Genomic DNA, 21,347 nt, shown 5'->3' on the forward strand with positions numbered 1-21,347 from the left:
TGTTCAGCCACAGCAGGCTCCACTTCTCAGTCAGGTGTTGAGGGATGATTGTTTTGAAAGTTGAACTGAAGTCTAGAAACAGCATTCGTACATACTGTATGTATCTTATTGTCCAGATGGGTGAGGGCCAGATGAAGGATCGTGGCAATGGCATCGTCTGTGGAGCCAGTGACAGTGGTAGCTGAGTCTTGATGTGCCTCATGAACAGCCTCTCAAAGCACTTCATCATGATGGGTGTGAGTGCAACTGGATGATATTTATTGAGGCAGGACATTGTAGAATTCTTTGGCACAGGGACAATGGTTGTCTTGAGGCACATACTGTAGAAACAATGCTGCTACTCAGGGAAATGTTGAAGATGTCAATGGAGACATCAACTAGCTTTTCTTGAGCACTCTACCAAGAATGTTGTCTAATCCAGCAGACATCAGTGGGTTAGCTCTACTCACATCATCTGTGGTTAGTACCTGGTTGTGGGGGTGGTCTATTTTGCCGATATGTTGTTTTGCGACATAAAAACGTGTGTACCATTCATTCAGCGTGACTGTTAGGGAGTTGTCACTGTCACAGGTAGGTGAAGTTGTCCTGTAGTTCTTAATCACCTGGATGCCCTGCCACATGTGCCATAGTTGCAGTGTAGTTGCATGACTTTGAGGGCGGCGGCCACCTGAGGTGTCAGGCACTATATAAGGACGCTGCTTTCACATGGTTCCTTGCCAGATGGTTTTCTCAGTTTGCCTTGCGCTCTGTGATTCATCCAGCCTTGTTCCTGTTCTGCTGCCCTGCCTGGTTTGACTTGGTTTGTTTCTAGTTTCTGTGTTTTGCCTGCCCTGTATTACTCTGCCTGCCTGTGTACCGGATTATTGGACTGTTCTTCAATCTGTGTTTTTGCCTGCCCCGTATTACCCTGCCTGCCTGTGTACTGAATTACTGGACCGTTTATCAATCTGAGTGTTTGCCTGCCTTGCTTGATATTTGCGTTGAGCTCATTAAAGACTTTTATTATTTGCATCTGCGTCCTGCATTTGAGTCCTCCCTTCTGGCCCATCTTGACAAAATGAAAATCATGGAAATTGTCAGGGGTTCCTAAACTTTTGTATACAACTGTATATTGCTTCTCAAGTTTCGCTAATCACTAATCACTATGTAGGGTAATCACTAATCACTATGTAGGGTGTAGCGATTTTGGCTCGCGAATCAAGGTAAATATTTATAAGTAATTATAACATGTTATATTGACTCCTAAATATTTTAACCTAAGTTGAAATTGACGGTAATGGAATTAACGTTACACTTATTTGGTCTGTTTGTCCACCGAACAGACTGTGTGATCTTTATTAATTCTATGAAGGAGGTATCTTCCCGGCCAAGAAAGATTCACTTCCCTTTTACTTTATACCGTAATTTAAATTAAATTAACTTAATAGAGCATGTAGTTCAGACCAGATGTTGCAGGTACCTTAATTTTGTGAGCGATACTCAGAGACAATCACTTGTGGCACAAACATATGACATTTAATGAATGAGACAAACACAACATAAAACTACACAAACAAACAAAAGAAACAGGGAAAACGAAGATGAAAATAAAATAACACAAAGGAATTAAAATTGGGGAAAGGGAGGAGGAGACTAGAAAGAAGAAATTAGAGAAAGGAAGGAAAGGAATGGCAAGCTTAGACTCAAAAATTAATCAAACCCTAACTGGGAAATCGTCACCGGAAACCTAAATTCACCTTCACCTTCAATGAAAGATTCCTACTTAGAAATACGCATCTAAATTGATTGGTAGAGGAAACGGTTACTTGCATTGGTTTGCAGCACAAGAATCTGGATGTAACGGAGAAATCTCAGTCAGAATGGGGTCAGGCATTCTTCCTGGAGGTTCTGGAGAGTGGAGCTTGTCGGAAATTCTATGAAGGAAGATGGAGTCGTCTCTAAGCTGTTCCAAAAGTCTGACCACGGATTGGTGGTGTTTGTGACAATTTAAAGGTTGCGAACTCCACCCATCTTTGGGGAGATGGCCAATTCTACGGCCAAGATTTCGGAGGGAAAACTCCCTTTGTTTCAGGTGTCTGTGGGCGTGGTTTTGCTATCAAACTTTTAGATGACTTTAAAGTTTTATCCAAGGTGTATTAAGAGGGTATGGCACCTTTCGTGCTCAAATAAAATACACCATTGTTTGAAAAACGACTAACCGATAATTTTGTGGTCATTTGGATACTAAACATGAAGGGTAATGACGGTATAAAGGCAGCGGTACATTACATACACAGATTAGTAATCGAAGGGTAACTGATGTTAATACGATGTTGTGTTCTTATAAAGGCAAAGAAACAAAAATGAAACACAAAACAAAATGCACTTTAATTAGGGAAGTAAAAAGAAAACGATAGCTTCGTATACATTCTGACATCAGACTTCAAAGGGGCATACAGCATTAGAACAGGTATACATTAAAATACCATGATCAGTAATTAGAGTATAACTGATGTTAAATACAATGTTGTTTTCTGACACATGAATAAAATACACCCTTGTCTGTAAAGTAAGGAGCAAATAATTTTAAGTCAGGCAAGCCTTAACAGAAGAAACACATTACAACAGGGTTATAAGAATAAGAATCTTAGAGTATCTTATCTACTTGTTTTATTAGTAAAAGGAATGTCTCATTGTGTTGTGTGTGTGTTCTGGTTGAGGGCCCCTATGAGTTCAATCAGAGAAGCGGCATGGGGTTATCTGGTCTTTGTGTAGACTCCAGTCAATCTGGAGCCAGTTGTGTGTGTGTAAAACTGGGTTGCCTATCGGTTGATTGAAGATTAGATGCCGAAGTTTAGGGTGCCTTGGACATGAAATCTAAATGACCTGTACCACACGCTACAAGGGAAAACACTAATCACTATGTAGGCTAATCATTAATCACTTTCTCAATTTTTGTTTCTCAAAAATTCACTACTGATATTCTTACTCTAAGGTTAGGCATTTTAAGAAACCTTTCAATTAGTGCTTCCTACATTAACCAGTACTGTGGAGTGTGGCATCATAAAAAATAAAACATTAATTTCCCAGTATTTGCATGACTTTTATACATAATGTACATGGACAGTGATGAGAACAAACCTTAAAATTGCAGACATGTCCCAAGTGTTTGGCAATCCATCCATCTTCTATCGCTTATCCGGGGCCGGGTCGCGGGGGCAGCAATCTAAGCAGGGATACCCAGACTTCCCTCTCCCCAGACACTTCCTCCAGCTCTTCCGGGGGAATACCGAGGCGTTCCCAGGCCAGCTGAGAGACATAGTCCCTCCAGCATGTCCTAGGTCTTCCCCGGGGCCTCCTCCCGGTTGGACATGCCCGGAACACCTCCCCAGGGAGGCGTCCAGAAGGCATCCGAAACAGATGCCCGAGCCACCTCAGCTGACCCCTCTCAATGTGGAGGAGCAGCGGCTCTACTCTGAGCTCCTCCCGAGTGACTGAGCTCCTCACCCTATCTCTAAGGTGCGCCCAGCCACCCTGCAGAGGAAACTCATTTCGGCCGCCTGTATCCAGGATCTTGTCCTTTCGGTCATGACCCAAAGCTCATGACCATAGGTGAGGGTAGGAACGTAGATCGACTGGTAAATAGAGAGCTTCGCCTTGCGGCTCAGCTCTTTCTTCACCACAACAGATCGGTATATCGACCGCATCACTGCAGAAGATACACCGATCCGCCTGTCGATCTCCCGCTCCATCCTTCCCTCACTCGTGAACAGGACCCCAAGATACTTAAACTCCTCCACTTGAGGCAGGAGCTGTCCACCAACCTGAAGGGGGCAAGCCACCCTTTCCCGGCTGAGAACCATGGCCTCGGACTTGGAGGTGCTGATTCTCATCCCCGCCGCTTCACACTTGGCTGCAAACCGCCCCAGTGCATGCTGAAGGTCCTGATTTGAAGAAGCCAACAGAACAACATCATCTGCAAAAAACAGAGAGGAAATCCTGTGGTCCTCAAACCGGACTTCCTCCGGCCCCTGACTGAGCCTAGAAATCCTGTCCATATAAATAATGAACAGGACCGGTGACAAAGGGCAGCCCTGCCGGAGTCCAACATGCACCGGGAACAAGTCTGACTTACTGCCGGCAATGCGAACCAAACTCTTGCTCCAGTCATATAGGGACCGGACAGCCCTTAGCAGAGGGCCCCGAACCCCATACTCCCAGAGCACCCCCCACAGGTCACCACGAGGGACACAGTCAAATGCCTTCTCCAGATCCACAAAACACATGTGGACTGGTTGGGCAAACTCCCATGAACCCTCCAGCAACCTGGTGAGGGTATAGAGATGGTCCAGTGTTCCACGACCAGGACGAAACCCGCATTGTTCCTCCTGAATCCAAGGTTCGACTATCGGCCGAATTCTCCTCTCCAGTACCCTGGCATAGACTTTTCCGGGGAGGCTGAGGAGTGTGATCCCCCTGTAGTTGGAACACACCCTCCGGTCCCACTTCTTAAACAGAGGGACCACCACCCCAGTCTGCCAGTCCAGAGGCACTGTCCCCAACCGCCACGCGATGTTGCAGAGGCGTGTCAACCAAGACAGCCCCACAACATCCAGAGACTTAAGGTACTCAGGGCGGATCTCATCCACCCCCGGTGCCTTGCCACCGAGGAGCTTCTCAACTACCTCAGTGACCTCAGCTTGGGGGATCGACGAGTCCACAACCAAGCCCTCCGCCTCTGCTTCCTCAATGGAAGACATGTTGGTGGGGTTGAGGAGATCCTCGAAGTACTCCTTCCACCGTCCGAGGATGTCACCAGTCGAAGTCAGCAGATTCCCACTCCCACTGTAAACAGTGTGAGCAGGGTACTGCTTCTCCCTCCTGAGGCGCCGGACGGTTTGCCAGAATTTCTTCGAGGCCAACCAATAGTCCATCTCCATGGCCTCACCGAACTCCTCCCAGACCCGAGTTTTTGCCTCTGCAACCACCCGGGCTGAAGCTCGCTTGGCCCTCCAGTAACTATCAGCTGCCTCCGGAGTCCCCCGAGCCAACCATGCTCGATAGGACTCCTTCTTCAGCTTGACGGCATCCCTTACTTCCGGTGGTCCGTGGCGTCGCCCGGTATGGCGCAACCGGGGCCCCACCCTGGAGCCAGGCCCGGGGTTGGGGCTCGCATGCGAGCGCCTGGTGGCCGGGTCTTACCCCACGGGGCCCGGCCGGGCTCAGCCCGAAGGAGCGACGTGGGGCCAATCTCCTGTGGGCCCACCACCTGCAGGAGAAACCGTAAGGGGCTGGTGCAATGTGGATTGGGTCGCAGTCGAAGGCGGGAGTCTCGGCAACCCAATCTCCGGACACGGAATCTGACTCTAGGGACATGGAATGTCACCTCGCTGGGGGGAAGGAGCCTGAGCTGGTGCGGGAGGTTGAGAGATATCGACTAGAGATAGCTGGGCTCACCTCCACGCACAGCTTGGGCTCTGGAACCCAACTCCTCGAGAGAGGCTGGACTCTCTACTACTCTGGAGTTGCCCGTGGTGAGAGGCGGCGGGCTGGTGTGGGCTTGCTCATAGCCCCCCAGCTCAGCAGCCATGTGTTGGAATTTACCCCGGTGAACGAGAGGGTCGTTTCCCTGCGCCTTCGGGTCGGGGAGAGGTCTCTCACTGTTATTTGTGCTTATGGGCCAAATGGCAGTGTAGAGTACTCGACCTTCTTGGCATCTCTGGGAGGGGTACTAGAAAGTGCCCTGACCGGGGACTCCATCATTCTACTGGGGGACTTCAACGCTCACGTGGGCAGCGACAGTGACACCTGGAGGTGCGTGATTGGGAGTAACGGCCCCCCCAAACTGAACCCGAGTGGTGTTCTGTTATTGGACTTCTGTGCTAGTCACAGTTTGTCCATAACGAACACCATGTATAAGCATAAGGGTGTCCATCAGTACACATGGCACCAGGACACCCTAGGTTCGGAAGTCGATGATCGACTTTGTGGTTGTTTCATCTGACCTCCGGCCGTATGTCTTGGACACTCGGGTAAAGAGAGGGGCGGAGCTGTCAACTGATCACCACCTGGTGGTGAGTTGGGTCCGATGGCAGGGGAGGAAGTTGGACAGACTTGGCAGACCCAAACGTACTGTGAGGGTCCGCTGGGAACGTTTGGCAAAGTCTCATGTCAGAGAGATCTTCAACTCTCACCTCCGGCAGAGCTTCAACCAGATCCTGAGGGAGGTTGGAGACATTGAGTCCGAGTGGACCATGTTCTCCACCTCCATTGTCGATGCAGCCGCACGGAGCTGTGGCCGTAAGGTCTCCGGTGCCTGTCGTGGTGGCAATCCCCGGTAGTGTTTGGTAATGTTTCTTACAGACATTTGGAAACAGAACATGAAAATCTGGTCATATAACCAAGCAAATGAAAGCATTATTAATCATCACACACCATAAATAAATAACACAAGCTTAAATATAGGCAGCGTAAATACTTCCCATTACTGATGAAAACTGTCACATGTTATTTTCTGTCACGCGTTCCTTTTATGAGCCACCATGTGTCATAATTAATGGGACATTATCTTGATTCCTTGACAATGTTTACATTATGTTCATTTTACATCCTATTAATCATTTACCACAAAACACAAACATAGTTATATAGTATATTTTACCTTATCTGTATTAAAAAGACAATAAACATCAATTGTTTGTATCATCAGAAGTTTATAAATTCTGAATGTGTCCTTTTTTAATAATTCACTATCTGTCAGGACTTTTGCTTGGACATTCTCTGCCGGAACAATAGCTGGGTGTTCCAGCAGTGTGTTTTGTGTCACGTTTCTTGTCAATAGTCACCTGTTCGTAATGGACTAATCATTATGTCTATTTATCCCCCCCCCGCCCCCCGAATAGTGTAGAGTCCTCGTCTTTGCATGTCAGTTTTTGTATCATGTTTTCCCAGTTCTTGTGCTTGTGAATTTATGATCCCTGTCTGTTTCTTTTGTTCATTTTTTTTTACTTGTTATCCCTGTGTTTATGTTTGCGCCTATCCCCATCTTTCCTGATGCTGTCAACATTTGTTCTCTTCTGTTACATGTTAATCATCATCTCTGCCTTCACCGCCTCCAGAGACATCCACACCTACAGCTACTGCACAAACATCATCTACAACTGAAACATCATCTCCGCCTTCACCGCCTCCAGAGACATCCACACGTACAGCTACTGCACAAACATCATCTACAACCGAAACATCATCTCCGCCTTCACCGCCTCCAGAGACATCAACACCTACAGCTACTACACAAACAACATCCACAACTGAAACATCATCTCTGCCTTCACTGCCTCCAGAGACATCTACACCTACAGATACTACACAAACATCATCTACAACTGAAACATCATCTCTGCCTTCACCGCCTCCAGAGCCATCTACACCTACAGATACTACACAAACATCATCTACAACTGAAACATCATCTCCGCCTTCACCGCCTCCAGAGCCATCCACACCTACAGATACTACACAAACAACTACAACTGAAACATCATCTCCGCCTTCACCGCCTCCAGAGACATCCACACCTACAGATACTACACAAACAACTACAACTGAAACATCATCTCTGCCTTCACCGCCTCCAGAGACATCCACACCTACAGCTACTACACAAACAACTACAACTGAAACATCATCTCTGCCTTCACCGCCTACAGAGCCATCCACACCTGCAGATACTACACAAACATCATCTACAACTGAAACATCATCTCTGCCTTCACCGCCTACAGAGCCATCCACACCTGCAGCTACTACACAAACATCATCTACAACTGAAACATCATCTCCGCCTTCACCGCCTCCAGAGACATCAACACCTACAGCTACTACACAAACAACATCCACAACTGAAACATCATCTCCGCCTTCACCGCCTCCAGAGACATCAACACCTATAGCTACTACACAAACAACATCCACAACTGAAACATCATCTCTGCCTTCACCGCCTCCAGAGCCATCTACACCTACAGATACTACACAAACATCATCTACAACTGAAACATCATCTCCGCCTTCACCGCCTCCAGAGCCATCTACACCTACAGATACTACACAAACATCATCTACAACTGAAACATCATCTCCGCCTTCACCGCCTCCAGAGACATCCACACCTACAGCTACTACACAAACAACTACAACTGAAACATCATCTCCGCCTTCAACGCCTCCAGAGCCAATATCCATGTCTACAGCTACTACACAAACAACTACAGGTGAAACATCATCTCCGCCTTCAACGCCTCCAGAGCCAATATCCATGTCTACAGCTACTACACAAACAACTACAGGTGAAACATCACCTCCGCCTTCATCTTCTACAGAGCCAATATCCACGTCTACAGCTACTACACAAACAACTACAGGTGAAACATCACCTCCGCCTTCATCTTCTACGGAGGCAATATTGACGTCTACAGCTACTACACCACAAACAACTACAGGTGAAACATCATCTTCGCCTTCATCTTCTACAGAGCCAATGTCCACGTCTACAGCTACTACACAAACAACTACAGGTGAAACATCACCTCCGCCTTCATCTTCTACAGAGCCAATATCCACGTCTACAGCTACTACACCACAAACAACTACAGGTGAAACATCATTTTCGCCTTCATCTTCTCCAGAGCCAATATCCACCTCTACAGCTACTACACAAACAACTACAGGTGAAACATCATCTCCGCCTTCATCTTCTACAGAGGCAATATCCACGTCTACAGCTACTACACAAACACCTACAGGTGAAACATCATCTTCGCCTTCATCTTCTACAGAGCCATTATTTACATCTACAGCTACTACACAAACAACTACAGTTGAAACATCATCTTCACCTTCATCTTCTCCAGAGCCAATATCCACGTCTACAGCTACTACACAAACAACTACAGGTGAAACATCACCTCCGCCTTCATCTTCTACAGAGGCAATATCCACGTCTACAGCTACTACACCACAAACAACTACAGGTGAAACATCACCTCCGCCTTCATCTTCTACAGAGGCAATATCCACGTCTACAGCTACTACACCACAAACAACTACAGGTGAAACATCACCTCTGCCTTCATCTTCTACAGAGGCAATATCCACGTCTACAGCTACTACACCACAAACTACTACAGGTGAAACATCATCTTCGCCTTCATCTTCTCCAGAGCCAATATCCACATCTACAGCTACTACACAAACAACTACAGGTGAAACATCATCTTCGCCTTCATCTTCTACAGAGCCATTATTTACGTCTACAGCTACTACACAAACAACTACAGTTGAAACATCATCTTCACCTTCATCTTCTCCAGAGCCAATATCCACGTCTACAGCTACTACACAAACAACTACAGGTGAAACATCATCTCCGCCTTCATCTTCTCCAGAGCCAATATCCACATCTACAGCTACTACACAAACAACTACAGGTGAAACATCATCTTCGCCTTCATCTTCTACAGAGCCAATATCCACGTCTACAGCTACTACACAAACAACTACAGGTGAAACATCACCTCCGCCTTCATCTTCTACAGAGCCATTATTTACGTCTACAGCTACTACACAAACAACTACAGGTGAAACATCATCTCCGCCTTCATCTTCTACAGAGGCAATATCCACGTCTACAGCTACTACACAAACAACTACAGGTGAAACATCATCTTCGCCTTCATCTTCTACAGAGCCATTATTTACGTCTACAGCTACTACACAAACAACTACAGGTGAAACATCATCTCCGCCTTCATCTTCTACAGAGGCAATATCCACGTCTACAGCTACTACACCACAAACAACTACAGGTGAAACATCATCTTCGCCTTCATCTTCTCCAGAGCCAATATCCACGTCTACAGCTACTACACAAACAACTACAGGTGAAACATCATCTCCGCCTTCATCTTCTACAGAGGCAATATCCACGTCTACAGCTACTACACCACAAACAACTACAGGTGAAACATCACCTCCGCCTTCATCTTCTACAGAGGCAATATCCACGTCTACAGCTACTACACAAACAACTACAGGTGAAACATCATCTCCGCCTTCATCTTCTACAGAGCCATTATCCACGTCTACAGCTACTACACAAACAACTACAGTTGAAACATCACCTCCGCCTTCATCTTCTACAGAGGCAATATCCACGGCTACAGCTACTACACCACAAACAACTACAGGTGAAACATCACCTCCGCCTTCATCTTCTACAGAGGCAATATCCACGTCTACAGCTACTACACCACAAACAACTACAGGTGAAACATCATCTTCGCCTTCATCTTCTCCAGAGCCAATATCCACGTCTACAGCTACTACACAAAGAACTACAGGTGAAACATCATCTCCGCCTTCATCTTCTCCAGAGCCAATATCCACGTCTACAGCTATTACACCACAAACAACTACAGGTGAAACATCATCTCCGCCTTCATCTTCTACAGAGGCAATATCCACGTCTACAGCTACTACACAAACAACTACAGGTGAAACATCACCTCCGCCTTCATCTTCTACAGAGGCAATATCCACATCTACAGCTACTACACCACAAACAACTACAGGTGAAACATCACCTCCGCCTTCTTCTTCTACAGAGGCAATATCCACGTCTACAGCTACTACACCACAAACAACTACAGGTGAAACATCATCTTCGCCTTCATCTTCTCCAGAGCCAATATCCACGTCTACAGCTACTACACAAACAACTACAGGTGAAACATCATCTCCGCCTTCATCTTCTACAGAGCCAATATCCACGTCTACAGCTACTACACCACAAACAACTACAGGTGAAACATCATCTCCGCCTTCATCTTCTCCAGAGCCAATATCCACGTCTACAGCTACTACACAAACAACTACAGGTGAAACATCACCTCCGCCTTCATCTTCTACAGAGGCAATATCCACGTCTACAGCTACTACACAAACAACTACAGGTGAAACATCATCTCCGCCTTCATCTTCTACAGAGCCATTATCCACGTCTACAGCTACTACACAAACAACTACAGTTGAAACATCACCTCCGCCTTCATCTTCTACAGAGCCAATATCCACGTCTACAGCTACTACACAAACAACTACAGGTGAAACATCACCTCCGCCTTCATCTTCTACAGAGGCAATATCCACGTCTACAGCTACTACACAAACAACTACAGGTGAAACATCATCTCCGCCTTCATCTTCTACAGAGCCATTATCCACGTCTACAGCTACTACACAAACAACTACAGTTGAAACATCACCTCCGCCTTCATCTTCTACAGAGGCAATATCCACGGCTACAGCTACTACACCACAAACAACTACAGGTGAAACATCACCTCCGCCTTCATCTTCTACAGAGGCAATATCCACGTCTACAGCTACTACACCACAAACAACTACAGGTGAAACATCATCTTCGCCTTTATCTTCTCCAGAGCCAATATCCACGTCTACAGCTACTACACAAACAACTACAGGTCAAACATCATCTCCGCCTTCATCTTCTACAGAGCCAATATCCACGTCTACAGCTACTACACCACAAACAACTACAGGTGAAACATCATCTCCGCCTTCATCTTCTACAGAGGCAATATCCACGTCTACAGCTACTACACAAACAACTACAGGTGAAACATCACCTCCGCCTTCATCTTCTACAGAGGCAATATCCACATCTACAGCTACTACACCACAAACAACTACAGGTGAAACATCACCTCCGCCTTCTTCTTCTACAGAGGCAATATCCACGTCTACAGCTACTACACCACAAACAACTACAGGTGAAACATCATCTTCGCCTTCATCTTCTCCAGAGCCAATATCCACGTCTACAGCTACTACACAAACAACTACAGGTGAAACATCATCTCCGCCTTCATCTTCTACAGAGCCAATATCCACGTCTACAGCTACTACACCACAAACAACTACAGGTGAAACATCATCTCCGCCTTCATCTTCTCCAGAGCCAATATCCACGTCTACAGCTACTACACAAACAACTACAGGTGAAACATCACCTCCGCCTTCATCTTCTACAGAGGCAATATCCACGTCTACAGCTACTACACAAACAACTACAGGTGAAACATCATCTCCGCCTTCATCTTCTACAGAGCCAATATCCACGTCTACAGCTACTACACAAACAACTACAGTTGAAACATCACCTCCGCCTTCATCTTCTACAGAGGCAATATCCACGGCTACAGCTACTACACCACAAACAACTACAGGTGAAACATCACCTCCGCCTTCATCTTCTACAGAGGCAATATCCACGTCTACAGCTACTACACCACAAACAACTACAGGTGAAACATCATCTCCGCCTTCATCTTCTCCAGAGCCAATATCCACGTCTACAGCTACTACACAAACAACTACAGGTGAAACATCACCTCCGCCTTCATCTTCTACAGAGGCAATATCCACATCTACAGCTACTACACCACAAACAACTACAGGTGAAACATCACCTCCGCCTTCTTCTTCTACAGAGGCAATATCCACGTCTACAGCTACTACACCACAAACAACTACAGGTGAAACATCATCTTCGCCTTCATCTTCTCCAGAGCCAATATCCACGTCTACAGCTACTACACAAAGAACTACAGGTGAAACATCATCTCCGCCTTCATCTTCTCCAGAGCCAATATCCACGTCTACAGCTATTACACCACAAACAACTACAGGTGAAACATCACCTCCGCCTTCATCTTCTACAGAGGCAATATCCACGTCTACAGCTACTACACAAACAACTACAGGTGAAACATCACCTCCGCCTTCTTCTTCTACAGAGCCAACATCCACGACTACAGCTACTACACAAACAACTACAGTTGAAACGTCATCTTCGCCTTCATCTTCTACACAGCCAATATCCACGTCTACAGCTACTACACAAACAACTACAGGTGAAACATCATCTCCGCCTTCATCTTCTACAGAGGCAATATCCACGTCTACAGCTACTACACCACAAACAACTACAGGTGAAACATCATCTTCACCTTCATCTTCTCCAGAGCCAATATCCACGTCTACAGCTACTACACAAACAACTACAGGTGAAACATCACCTCCGCCTTCATCTTCTACAGAGGCAATATCCACGTCTACAGCTACTACACCACAAACAACTACAGGTGAAACATCATCTTCGCCTTCATCTTCTCCAGAGCCAATATCCACATCTACAGCTACTACACAAACAACTACAGGTGAAACATCACCTCCGCCTTCATCTTCTACAGAGCCAACATCCACGTCTACAGCTACTACACAAACAACTACAGGTGAAACGTCATCTTCGCCTTCATCTTCTACACAGCCAATATCCACGTCTACAGCTACTACACAAACAACTACAGGTGAAACATCACCTCCGCCTTCATCTTCTACAGAGGCAATATCCACGTCTACAGCTACTACACAAACAACTACAGTTGAAACTTCATCTTCGCCTTCATCTTCTACACAGCCAATATCCACGTCTACAGCTACTACACAAACAACTACAGGTGAAACATCATCTCCGCCTTCATCTTCTACAGAGGCAATATCCACGTCTACAGCTACTACACAAACAACTACAGTTGAAACGTCATCTTCGCCTTCATCTTCTACACAGCCAATATCCACGTCTACAGCTACTACACAAACAACTACAGGTGAAACATCACCTCCGCCTTCATCTTCTAGAGAGCCAATATCCACGTCTACAGCTACTACACAAACAACTACAGGTGAAACATCATCTCCGCCTTCATCTTCTACAGAGCCAATATCCACGTCTACAGCTACTACACCACAAACAACTACAGGTGAAACATCATCTCCGCCTTCATCTTCTCCAGAGCCAATATCCACGTCTACAGCTACTACACAAACAACTACAGGTGAAACATCATCTCCACCTTCATCTTCTCCAGAGCCAACGTCCACGTCTACAGCTACTACACAAACATCAACTCCATATGTAACACCATCTATGCCTTCATCTTCTCCAGAGCCAACATCCACATCTACAGCTACTACACAAACATCAACTCCATATGTAACACCATCTATGCCTTCATCTTCTCCAGAGCCAATATCCACGTCTACAGCTACTACACAAACAACTACAGGTGAAACATCATCTCCGCCTTCACCTTCTTCAGAGACAACATCGATGCCAACAACTACTACACAAACATCAACTACATTGTCTATATTTTTGCCTTCTACACAATCCAATTCTTCAACAACAACAAGCACAACCAACTCTCTTACAACTGCTACTGCAACCACCTATCCAACTACAACAGACCTATCTACAACCACCTTACCAGAAACAAGTATTGTATCGTTTCTAAGATATTAAATAGCATTTTTAGATGCATTTCGTTCATTTGTTTTTAATTGTTGTTAAAATTAACTTGTATTTTTTTCTATATATCACAGAGTCTGCTCAAGTAGTGGTTAGGATGCAATCTATCACTGAACTAAGCAATGAAAATATCATCATTTATATAGAAGAGGTAAGACTATGCTTTATGCTATATTGTAATACATAATAAAGATAAAAGGCAATAAGTAAGAAATTAAACATACTTTTATAAGGAAATAACCTACAGAGTGGTATCATATAGCCATTCTGAAGCTGATTATCTTCATATTACAGCAAGTGCCAAAGTTTTTTCTTCCTCGTATCCCACAGCAAATTATATGATTATTGTTTAGTATCATATGTCTTAGTTGTTTGTAATTATTTTTAACTTTGTACTGTTTGTGTAACAAGTTAGTTCCTATTCTTAATTATGTGAGAAGTTAATAATACCAAAATGTATCTCACATGTAACTGACACTGGCATAAATATCTCTTTATAGAAAAAAAATCACACTATCCTACTTTTGTTAAATAACATGTGTCATTAGATTGTGTGGAGTGTCTGCCCAATTTTGAACTCATTAATGAACAGCACATATTTTTTAACCATTTATATTTAATGTTATGGAACTTCTGCAAATTAGTTCCTCTTTTTACATAAATTTACACTATTCATTGTGTATATAATGTATAAATATTAATGTACTGTTAAAAGTCACTTCACTTACCTCTCTTTTTATTGCAGTTTTATCAACGCATTCAGGCTATGGTTAATGGCACCATTAGGATGACAGTGAAGAAGATCGAAAAAGTGACACCTTAACCACATGGCAACCCGATTTGTACAATACTCATCTAAATGAATGAACCTGAAGTCTGAAGAATAGATTTTATTATCCCTGCTGGCACCTAACAGCATACATTATTTGGCCAATACAACTCCAATCCATCCACACTAAGTGAACAAGTGGTACAACAATTATTAGTTCAAGTTCAAGTTCAGCTTTATTTGTATAGCACATTTACAAACAGCCACATGGCTGACCAAAGTGCTTCACAGTGCATTTGACATTGCACATACACTTAAAAATACACACATACACAATAAGATAGTTCAAGAAACTAAAATAAGAATTATTAAAAAAAATAAAATAACCAGCTTAAAAGAAAATTATATAAACCATAAGATATAAACAGACATAAAACCCTGGGCAATCATGAAAAGGCTAGAGAAAATAAGTGGGTCTTTAGCATGGACTTAAAACTAGAAATGGTAATAATGGTATAACATTTTGGGCATTTAGCAGACCCCCTTATCTACAGTGACTTTATTTACATTTTTATTTTAAAAAATGGGGATAGTGTCAGGGATAATGATTCCCTGGCTGGGATTTTAAAACCCTTAGCCAATACATTTGAGCCCTGCATGTTTTTGGATGCACAATTAGAACCTTAAAATAATGCAGTTAGTGGATATCTACATTATTTTAGATTTCAAGTATTTAACACCTTAATCAAACGGTGCACAGCATGAGTGTACCCCAAAACACACAAAAAATAAAGAAAGCTCTGCCACCCTCGCAAGCAGCACAAACACAAAAACAAACTGTTAACATACTTCATTATTAATAAGATTTAAGTTCCAGCTGTGTCATGATTTTTATAGATGGCTTTGGCTCCTGGTAATGAAAAATGTGCTAAATGAAAAATAAATCAAATAACTGTCATTTTCTGTTGAGCAGAATGTGGTGTTAGTTAGTTAGTTAGGTAGTTAGTTAATTAGCTAGCTAGTTAGTTAGTTTATTTATTTGTTAGTTTGTTTTAAATTTGATTAAATTGATTTTTAAAACTTTATAAAAATGTTTGTTGTAATCTTCTCTGGGGATGAAATTAAAGAAATGTGTCAATATACTTGACTACTTATCATTAGTACTATTTTGTACCAGTACACAGAGATATAAATAAATAGATGTCGATGCTTCAAAACAAAATGTTTGTGTTCTTTAAACAGCAATACAATAATAATGACAGTCTGCAGCACCATGTTGAATCCAGATGAAGTATTTATTTTTTATGAATAGAGAAGAAATTCCTCAACCTTGCTTGAATTTATATGTACCACTCATTGAGTTAACGAATCAGATCACTTGACTCAACAAACGACACCTAGTATGTAATGCTAGAAGGATAGGACTTGATAGCAGCTTTTATTTACAAGAGGGTGTCTGACTAAAATAAAAACCAACCAATCACAGTTCATTTTGTTATGAGCCATGCGTGAGAATGCAAAGACGACTTTCCTAAAAAAAAAACAGACTGGCAACCAAAAATTGTTAATTTAACAAAAAATATTATTCAAATTTAATTTTAAATTTATATATATATATATATATATATATATATATATATATATATATATATATATATATATATATATATATATATATACGTATATATATATACGTATATATATATATATATATATATATATATATATATATAAAAATCCATAAAATATAACTTTATTATTATTATTATTATTATTATTATTATTATTATTATTATTATTATAACCTATCCCAATATTCTGCATCCTCAACACTTGCACCCACTAGCTTCAAATCCTCATTAATTACATCCATATACCTCCTCTTTGGCCTTCCTCTTTGCCTCCTGCCTGGCAGCTCCATGTCCAACATTCTCCTACCAATATACTCACTCTCCCTCCTCTGAACATCTGCAAACCATCTTAATCTGGCCTCCCTAACTTTGTCTCCCAAAGATCCAACATGAGCTGTCCCTCTGATGTACTTGTTCCTAATCCTGTCCAATCTTGTCTCTCCCAAAGAGAACCTCAACATCTTCAGTTCAGCTACCTCTAGCTCAGACTTCTGTCTCTTCTTCAGTGACACTGTCTCTAAACCATACAGCATGGCCGGTCTCACCACTGTCCTGTACACCTTCCCCTTGATTCTCGCTGATATTTTCCTATCACACAGACCTCCTGACACCTTTCTCCACCCACTCCAACCTGCCTGCACTCACTTCTTTACTTCTTTCCCACTCTCTCCATTATTCTGGACTGTTGACCCCAAGTACTTAAACTCCTGTACCTTCTTCACCTCTTTACCCTGTAACCTTACTCTTCCACTTCCCTCCCTTTCATTCACACACATGTACTCAGTCTTACTACGACTGACTTTTATTCCTCTTCTCTCCAGCGCAAACCTCCAAATCTCCAGGTTTTCCTCCACCTGCTCCCTGCTCACATTACAGATCACAATGTCATCTGCAAACATCATCGTCCAAGGAGACTCCTGTCTGACCTCTTCTGACAACTGGTCCATCACTATAGCAAACAGGAAGGGGCTCAGAGCCGATCCCTGATGTAGTCCCACCTCCACTCCTTTCCTCTCATACATGTCCTGCACCACTCTGACATACTTCTCTGCTACTCCTGACTTCCTCATACAGTACCACAGCTCTTCTCTTGGAACCCTGTCATACGCTTTCTCCAAGTCTACAAACACACAGTGCAACTCCCTCTGACCATCCCTATACTTCTCCATCAACATTCTCAGAGCAAAAATTTTATCTGTTGTGCTCTTTCTGGGCATGAAGCCATACTGCTGCTCACAAATTTCCACCACCTTCCTTAACCTAGCTTCCACTACTCTTTTCCACAGCTTCATTGTATGGCTCATCAACTTTATCCCCCTATAGTTGCTGCAACCCTGCAGGTCACCCTTATTCTTAAAGATCGGCACTAACACACTCCTTCTCCATTCCTCAGGCATCCTCTCACTTTCTAAAACCCTGTTGAACAAACTAGTTAAAAATTCCATATGCCTTCTGCTTGGCCTTAGACACCTCCCTCTTCATTCTGCGCTGTAACTCCTTGTATTCCTGTCTATTCTCTTCAGTCCTGTCCATATCCCACTTCTTCTTAGCTAATCTCTTCCTCTGGATACTATCCTGAACTTCCTCATTCCACCACCAAGTCTCCTTATCTTCTTTCCTCCTTCCAGATGACACACCCAGCACCTTTCTCCCTGATCACTTCTGCTGTAGTTTCCCAGTCATCTGGCAGCACTACCTGACCACCCAGAGCCTGCCTCAACTTCTGTCTAAATTCCTCACAACATTCCAACTTTTTCAGCTTCCACCACTTAATTTGCTTCTCTATCTTTGACCTCTTCCTCTTACAGACCATCAGAGTCATCCTACACACCACCATCCTACCTGTGTTCTCCTACCTCCACTCATGTAAGTCACTCTATGTTCCTCCCTCTTCTGAAAATAAGTGTTAACCACAGCCATGTCCATCCTCTTAGCAAAGTCCACTACCATCTGTCCTTCAAGGTTCTTTTTCTTAACTCCAAACTTCTCCATCACCTCCTCATCACCTGTGTTCCCCTCACCAACATGTCCATTAAAATCCACTCCTATCACCACTCTCACCCGTGCATACAGTATATCCACCTTCCTTCTCTCCATCATATCAGCCAGCTTTCTACCTTTCCCTGTCATAGTACCAACATTCAGAGTTCCTATTCTCAGTCCTATACTCTTACCTTTCATCTTCTCTCTCTGTCTGTGCACTCTCCTCCCTCCTGTACTTCTAACAATATCCCAATTTCCACCAGCGCCCTTTGGTCAACGGCGCCGATAGCGGTCGTTGTTAACCCGGGCCTCGACCGATCCGGTATTAATTTCATATTGACGATTCGCATGGTTAAATTTGGCAATATTTTACGGCGGATGGCCTTCCTGATGCAACCCTCTCTATTTATCCGGGCTTGGGACCGGCACAGACGTCACTGGACTAGATTAGTGTTAAATGTTACTATTATCTATAATTCTGTAATTAATAAAATATTGAAAGTCCATAATACTGTTGTGTATATATGTATGTGCTGTTAATACAGTATATATGTTGAAAATAATCAACATCAGTGAGGTACACATCTCTAAACATGAAGATAAGGATGTCAAAGATCTGAAAACTGTCAGTGAACATCTTTAGACGAACCACTACTTTCTCTGCATGTGGTGTGGTGTCACTCCACGCCAGCAGCAGACTCAAACTTAAGGTGGGGCTTTAAGTGATTTAAGTCATTTGTATATTTGTTTATTGTAAAATTTTATTCTGCTACTTTATGAAACTCTTTGAGTTTCTGTCATATCATCATGTTACAATCATACCTAACGATTTTTCTCTCTCTCTGTCGAGCTATATATGCCACTCCTGAGTGCCCAGTGTTCCGAGTTCCTAACCTGATCGTCTCTTCTTACGGAGCTACTTCGTCAATCCTGATATTCTATCCTTGGTTGGAGTCTCGTCGCCCGTTGGACACCCTGCCAGGGATTGATCTGTATGGTCAACCAGTGTCTCATGGGATTGTTGTGGATGGAGCCGCCTGTCATGCCTTATTTGAACTTTGTTGTGTCAGTCAGCTGTTTGGTCTGGTCTTTATCAGCAATCAGGTCTGTGCTGAATTCAGAGTTTACGATGACCCATTAGTTCCTCAGGAGCTCTCGGTTGCACTATTAAAACCGCTGTAGAAAGGACATTGTTTACATTTACATTATTTACTGTCACTGAGTGACTGAGTGTCACTTCAATAACTCCTGAGCTAAACGCTGTTACTACACAAATAACACCTCTTTTCTATCGGTTTTAATCCAACGGTGCACATGATCATGAGTGTACCCCAAAACTTTCACACACAAAAAAATAAAGAAAGCTCTGTCATCCTTGCAAGAAGCACAAACACAACACACGAGCAAACTGTTAACATAATTCATTAATAAGATAAGACTTCCAGCTGTGTCATGATTTTTATAGATGCTTCATTTTATAGATGCTTTATAGATTTTATAGATGCTTCATTTTCAGTGAAGCAGAATGTGGGGTTTGTTTGTTTGTTTGTTTAGGTGTTTTTAAAGCATCACAGAAATGTTTGCTGTATGGTTTTGAGAAAGTTTGAGAAGGGGGGATTAATAGATTTTTTATACCCTAACACAAAATGTTTGTGTTTTTCAAACAACAATCCAATGATCCACCTTATGTAATTTAATTAATTAAATTGTAATTTTAATAAAATGAGATTCTGTAGCACCATGTTAAATACATGTTTATTTATTTTCAATCCTGCTTGAACCAGAAGGTGGCAGTATCATCATTTAAATAAATATGAGTTATTTTTAACGAATCAGATCACTTGACTCAACTTCTGCACTGAAAGGTTAGGACTCCATAGCAGCTTTTATTTACAAGAGGGTGTCTGACTGACATAAAAACCAACCAATCACAGTTCATTTTGTTATGTGCCATGCTTAGGGGCGTGAGAATTTAAAGGGCGATAAAGACTATTTCCTGAACAGACCATCGTGCAACCATAGATCGTTCATTTAAAGATGTTGTGCAAATGAATCAGTCTATAACAAACCTATAACGCATTAACTAATCCTCCATAAATGCTCATTTATTACATTTGTATTCAGGACGGTTTTCTTCCATGAGAGAAATTGAGCATCTCGATGACTTTTCAGGCGAACCATAAAGAAACGTGACACACACTTCTCCCGGAAATCCTGTAGAATCCAACCAATCAGATGATGAATTCCAAACAGCTGAAGCGTTTCTAATTTTGTGTGCCAATATGCCTGAGGTTGAGATTAACCAACTCCTTGTCAGTCATTTTCTTTAATGCTTTGCTGTTGCACCACTACAAGCGTGACGCGTACTACCCAAAAGGTGGCGCCAGTGAAATCCCATTGCACATCACTAAGGTCATTCAGAAATACGGTGGACGTGTGCTGGTCCGTGCTCCTGTAAATCGCATCCTGCTTGATAATAATGGAGCTGCGTATGGTGAGTGAGAGATGATTACTGTAGTATTATGGTACTTAC

At 43.1% G+C, this 21,347-nt stretch overlaps 1 protein-coding gene across 1 annotated transcript in view; it reads left to right on the top strand.

Annotated features, from left to right (window-relative positions):
* LOC113653618 (mucin-2-like) overlaps positions 1 to 16,402 on the top strand; it is a 21,818-nt gene extending 5,416 nt beyond the window's left edge. Inside the window, exons 2-5 of the mRNA XM_047817844.1 lie at positions 7,098 to 9,976; positions 10,034 to 14,399; positions 14,506 to 14,582; positions 15,177 to 16,402. Of these exons, the coding sequence (XP_047673800.1) occupies positions 7,098 to 9,976; positions 10,034 to 14,399; positions 14,506 to 14,582; positions 15,177 to 15,254 (7,400 nt within the window). The 3' untranslated portion in view covers positions 15,255 to 16,402. The remainder of the gene's footprint in view (positions 1 to 7,097; positions 9,977 to 10,033; positions 14,400 to 14,505; positions 14,583 to 15,176) is intronic.
* The last annotated feature ends 4,945 nt before the right edge of the window (positions 16,403 to 21,347 follow it).

This window comes from Tachysurus fulvidraco, chromosome 8 (genome assembly GCF_022655615.1).
Source record: "Tachysurus fulvidraco isolate hzauxx_2018 chromosome 8, HZAU_PFXX_2.0, whole genome shotgun sequence".
Classification (NCBI taxonomy): Eukaryota; Metazoa; Chordata; class Actinopteri; order Siluriformes; family Bagridae; genus Tachysurus; species Tachysurus fulvidraco.